The sequence below is a fragment of the Pteropus alecto genome, unplaced genomic scaffold, assembly GCF_000325575.1.
Source record: "Pteropus alecto unplaced genomic scaffold, ASM32557v1 scaffold146, whole genome shotgun sequence".
In the NCBI taxonomy this organism is placed as follows: domain Eukaryota; kingdom Metazoa; phylum Chordata; class Mammalia; order Chiroptera; family Pteropodidae; genus Pteropus; species Pteropus alecto.
The window spans coordinates 5,542,631-5,548,962 of record NW_006442107.1 but is presented as its reverse complement, the minus strand read 5'-3'; the positions used below and the strand labels follow the sequence as shown (position 1 = coordinate 5,548,962).

The 6,332-nt window shown below is 38.1% G+C and overlaps 1 protein-coding gene across 1 annotated transcript in view; it reads right to left on the bottom strand.

The window, feature by feature from the left end:
- Positions 1-6,332, bottom strand: part of SKOR2 (SKI family transcriptional corepressor 2) — a 40,077-nt gene that overhangs the window by 16,907 nt on the left and 16,838 nt on the right. Inside the window, 2 exon segments of the mRNA XM_006920094.2 lie at positions 5,584-5,682; positions 6,059-6,124. Coding sequence (XP_006920156.2) covers positions 5,584-5,682; positions 6,059-6,124 — 165 coding nt within the window.

Genomic DNA, 6,332 nt, shown 5'->3' with positions numbered 1-6,332 from the left:
TTCACACTGCAATTCTTTTAGGAGTTTATCCTACGGAAGTAATTATGGATATACGCAAAGGTTTAGTTACAATGATGTTCATCATCTAAAACTTAGATAAACTTCAATGTCCAACATAAGAGTAAATTTGTGACTGCTGTGTAGTAATGCAAAGATGCTCATATTAAGTGAAAACAAGGAGGGTAAAAATATGGTGTGTATATTTCCTTTTGTTGAAAAAAAGGATTTAATATACAGGGCCAAAACTCCAGAATGTTAACATTGTTTATCTCTAGGTGACAATATTATAGGTGATTTCCGTTTTCTTCTCTTTGTATTTCTGTACATTTAAGGTTTTCTACAAGAAGCACATGTATAAATTTTGAGTCACGAAGATTGTTAATTGGCGAACAGAAAAAAAAACATTTTTATTATGTTCTAAAGGTTGATGAAAGCACAATTTAATTGGAGATGAAAAAAATCATTAGGCTGATATCTCTAATGTAAATCACTTAAAACACAATTAATTTTGGAAAACAACAGTATAAAAGGAAGAAACAAGCACTGAAGCTCCATCTCCCAGGCAACTCAGGGGCCAGGGCTGCGTTGTGTTAACGTGCACAGTGTGAAAAGCCAAAGGGTTTTCCAAACTACAATAACAAAAAAGTATCCAGCCTATATTCCTGGGACCAGAAATAAAAACCCATATGGTACATCTGGTTCACCCAGTGTATCCTACTCATCAAACAGTAGGCTTTCGGGCTCACTTTGTTTACACAGTCTTTGTTTTGTTATCGCTGCTTTTAAGCAACTATTGTGACTTTTGACCCGTACAGTGTTTGAGAATTCTGCCATCTCTCCTCCTCCAGAGGTTACTACTAAAAGAGAGAGGAAGGATGGAAACCATGGAAGATAGAATGAATCCAGTAACAGCCATAGGTGACCAATGGGATAAGCATATTCAAGTAGATGAAATACAGTTTATTTTTAATATGAAGTAAACTTAACAGTAACTTGGAAGAGTAATTCTTTATAAGAACCTAAAATGATGACATGTTCAAAATCTACTATTTAAATTTTTCATAAAAGCCCCAGTCATTAGGCCTTCCCTGTCATAACCGACTGGCCTTTCCACTCAATTCCCTCAAGTGCCACGAATTTGTCACAGGACTCACGAATCCAAGGACTCAACTCATGAGCCCTCACTAATCTCCTTTATACAACAGATTTCAGTGATCCAACCTCATTCTTCATTGTCAGCTTTAATCTCTTTGAATACGATGCCAAAATTTATATCAATCATTTACTGAGAATATGTTATGTACCCATAATATGCCAGGTACTGTGTGGGTAGAAACAAAAGAACACCCTTTCCTGGACCAGCTTACAAGGCTGTGGGATGGAGAGGAGTAGTATATGGGAAATAAGCCGAGAGGAGTGGAACTAGAAACAAACAAATAGGGCCTAAGCAAAGAGTGCCTACTACAACAGTGGGAAGCCTTCCTGGGGGTGGTGGAAGGAAAGCTGTGTGCCGAGTCATGAGGAATACCTAGACGAGAGGAGGTGTTCCAGACTGGAGACGCTCAGCGTGCAGAGGTGGAAAGCAAGAGGAGAGAGCAGTCTGCAGGGTAACTGGAACTGTGCAGAGGGACAAGAAGAAACAAGACTGGAGAGGCAGGGTGGGCCAGTTATGGAGGGTTTTGAGAGTCAGACAATATGATCAGCAATATGGAATCACTATAGCTCCTTGAGTGGAAGACTTGGGGCCAATGCAGAGTTTTAGGAAGACTGGGTGAAGGGTATCGGGAGGAAAGGCTGGAGTGGGTGGGGAAGGGAGGTGAGGACCCAGTGACATGCAGTGACATGGGAAAGGGTGTGTGTGTGGGGGGGGGTGGGCAGTGTGAGTGCCTTCTTTATGCGTAGCCTCATCTGGCAACCTCTCAGCAGGTCCCAGGTTCAGGGCTAGGCTCTTAGGTTATGCTAGTGGCTGGTGGGAAGAGGGAAACGAAAAAGGAACAGATGTTATCACAAAGGAAGGATGCTACAGGAGAAGGGGAAAGAAGAGACAGATTCGCTAGGGAAGGTGGACGCAAAGCAGTGGCACAAATGACTTATGGATTGATAGCTGCAAAAATGATTAGACCAGTCACTAGTGGGAGAGTTTGGAATGGTGGCATGTTGGGGACAGGAGCTCTAGTCACTTATTCCTGTCCAATTAAACATGACTGTCATTGCAGGACATTTGACCAGCTGTCCTATCGTCATCTCAAGGCGACCTTTATAGGGGTGAAGCTCATCATCCATTCCCTCCAAATACCTATTTCCGCCCAATTCTAGAATACATTTTTTCCACCTTTCCTTAGGATACCCACCCTACCTCTCTTCTCATGTCCTATCCAATTTGTCAACTGAACAACACGGTCTGGTATCAAACCAAGTTTTACTGCCTGTTCCACTCTCTGTAACTATAGCCCAATAAATCTCTAGAAGTTCTGGCTTCTAATATCAGCTGGTTTACTATAAAGTCCCTGCAGGACTGTAAGTATCAAACTTTAAAATGGAATACGGCAGCAACAACTCATATTACTATGTATCAGTCACTGTACTAAATACTTTATACATTTCACTCACGTCATCTTCTCAGTAACCCTTTGAGGTAGGTAGTAGCATTGTTTTACTGTTGAAAAAGAGCTTAGGTAACTTGCCTAAGATGACTCAGTCGGGGAGTCAGTGACCACATCGGGAGTCCTCGCTACTAAGCTCCTTGTGCTTCTCTGCCTCTGCCCTAATGGCAAATGCCTGCCTGGCCCTCCTGTTTTAGCTTCTGTCCTCCTCCCTTATTTCCCCATCAGGGTCTTGGACAATATTTATGAAGAGCAGCTCTGGAAGCCTCCATCCCAGCAAGTGGAGAGACACTCTTGTTTTCCTTCCTCCTCTCAATCTCTATCCCATCCTGCTCCCCACATGCTCCCATTTTGAGACTTGCTTTCTCCTCCTCCCTTCTCTTCCTCCTTCCTCTGATCGTTATCCTTACCTTTATTCATTCCTGTGGTCCCCATTAACCCTCAGAACCACAACAAGAAGCCCATGAGAAACTCGGAAATTTGGACCTGTTTTAGAAATGCTTTTCTAGAGCTCAATGCTAATAATTTCCCCCTCCTCCTCCTGCTTTGTTATCCCCATCATCATAGCAGTTTATCCTATGCTAGCGATATGCATGGCCTTTCGTGCGGAGCCTCTCATTTAGTCCTCTCTTCCTCCTATGAGATAGAAATTATCTGGCCCATTTTATAGTTTCCAAGGTTCTACAACCAGGAAGTAGCAGACCTCAAAGTGATCTTGGGTCTGGTTGATTAAGACTGGGTTTTTAACTGTCACGCACGATAGCTTAGCCTAGTTCCCCAATGCTTTAAGCAAATTGAATTTTAGGTGTCACGCCTGTGAGTGTCTGCCCACCTCCTAGTAAAAAGCTCTGCAAAACTCCAACTGCGATTCCTCTATGCTTCCTTCTCATGTGGCTTTACAAAGTTCTGTTTTCCCCTTTCCATCTAAATCTGTCCGCCAGCCTCACAGCCTCTCACATTTAGTTAACCAACACGTAATGGGCATCTGCTATTTTCATTGGTGTGAAATTAACTGCCTCTTTGTGGTGTGTTGAAACCACGCATTATTCAAACTTGTGCACACACACACCACTTCCTTGGTCAGTGGAGTATACTGCAGATAAAAAAGAAGAAAATTTTTTTGTTGTTTAATTGAAGTGTTTCATATATGTGGTAATTACAGAGGATTCATCTGAATTCAGTTCAAAAGGCTGAATGACAGGTCTGAATCAAAACTAGCCAGATGTACTATAACATTTTAACTTAAAAAAAAAGAAAAAGAAACACGTGCATGTATAGTAGAACAGTTAATAAGGAAAATTTATAAATAATGAAAAATTAATTTGTTCAAATGATTAATTAGCTTTTGTTAATAGGATAAATTATGGCTATGCTGGATCATAAAAGGTGGGCACTTTAGGGATTCAGTGGGCTTTGACCTGCTCTGCTGAATCTAAAAGCAAAGATTTGTAAACTCAACAATTAGATAAACATTAGCTTATAGGGGAAACTAATCATTCAATGTTTGCTTATCGCTGCAAGGAACGGTACATTCTGTCTTAAGGTACACTTTTAGAAATTACAGAATCCTGAATCCTTTGCAAGTATCTGCTTTTTTTTAGGTTTCAAAGATATTTTAAATACATTTCTCTTTTTTTCAAAACTCCAAACGTCATGATGTTCCTAATATACTATCAAAAGCTATTGGCCATTCTCCTCCCTCCAGTCTTATTCCAAGCCTCAGCAAGCATTCTCCAAATTTGAAATACTGAAGCACTTGAGTTCCAAACTTCCTTTGTGGGTATACTAAGAGAGCACAGACTTGGAAGGCCCTGTTGCTCCTTGCGATCGGACCTCTCTTCTGTTATGCATCCTGTTTGTTTTTACTGTGCAAAGTGTTCTGGTGGAACTCAGTGTGACATGTTACCAGGAACTTTGTACTATTCAAAAACACTACCCGAGAGGGTACATCTTTCAATCGTGCTGACGATTACAGTGGAGAAGCCCTGGTGAACACAGACCTTCATGCTCATATTATTAAAATCGTCATGATTACTGAAAAATCTTCTTCCAGATGCTAGTCTATGACTTTAGCACAGAAATTGCCAACATGCATTCTGTGATACCTGGATTAATAAACAAGGAGCATGCTGACATTCCAAAAGGTGTCCGAGAAAAAATTCATATTAAATTTACATAATTTAAAATATAAGTTTCATACTATTTTCTTTCTCACACTCCCTTCTCTTGAGAGAGGAATACGACCAAGTAAAACTACAAAAAGCTTGAAAAAACACTATTGTGATGTAGTTGTCCGAATGTGACCCAAACCAAGTCTGGTGAATTAGAAATCTGGCCACATACATAAGGTCTTTCTGTAATTCCAGAATTCTGGGAGTAGAATCAATAGTTTTTACAGTACAATATCTCCTACCGCCAATGTTGGAATGGGATTTTGACATTAAATATTAATGGAGAATCCAAAACTACTAAAATTATACCAATTTCAATTAAAATATGTGTACATCGAATTGTTAAATTTTAAATCTTCATATTTATACATATCTCAAGTACCAAGCAGCTCTCCAGCTAGCACTATCTGAGGATAAAAATTAATTGTTCTTTATTTTTCCTACTTTAGAGAATAAAAATACTTGAGTAATTCTTTTTTTTAAAAATATATCATCTAAATATATCTGAATATTTAAATACATCTACATATTTAATGGTATATTTGCATTCATATTTTAAATATACACAATATATACAGATACATATATACCAAATACAGTAAACACGAAAGGTTTTGTAAGAAATTTCATCTGTGAGCTGATTCGAAGCATAAATAACAGACTAAAAATTCCAAATATTTAGACAGAAACCATGGGAACACCAAATGGTGCTTTACATAGTCACTTAATACTTCCAAGCACACTCTTAAGCCTAATAATAGCAATGTCATCTAATATCATAATGCAATGAAATAAAAGTGATTGCTTACTGAATACTGGGAAAGATGTATTTCCTTTTAACACTTGGAATTCTTGTTCTAGTCGTCTCCGCAAATCTATTTGTTCAAATAAAACCTTCTGAAGTTCTTCTAATAAAGAAAAAAATGAAGAGTCATTTTACTAATCTTTACAAATAACTCTCCAGAGAACTGTTAGATATGGCAATTTATTATTATAAGACAAAATATTTTACCAGTTTAAAAAGTGTTGCATAGACATAGGATAGATTTTGTGCAGAAATCCATGAATATAAATCAATGTAATATATTATTTTAAAGTATTATATTACAGTGTCATGTATTGATTGATATGTATGCATTAATCTCAATTATATCCACCCAATGGTCCATATATTATTCATATGTTGCTTGTCAAGCTTAAAATATGGAGTAGAACAAAAATATCCTCCTATTATCTCTATAGTCTTTTAAAGCTAAGTTCTACAGAATTAAAACTTTGCTTTACCTTTGCCCATATTTTCTACATCCTTTTTGAGTGAATGAGGTGAATTCGTTTCTTGTGTGTGTTCACCTTAAAAAAAAAAAGGAAAAAAAATATTAGTTTTGGGTAGGCTATTCTCTAAAAGATTTTCTCTTCATTTTCTTTTATATCTATAGTAGCGCTTATTATTTAATATAACTTGAAAGTGGAAGTCCTTAGAACTAAATGTCCTCATTTGCTGTGTACCATTCCCCTGAAGCATGGCGGGGAGCTAGAGAAAGTGAGGGCACAGTGTACA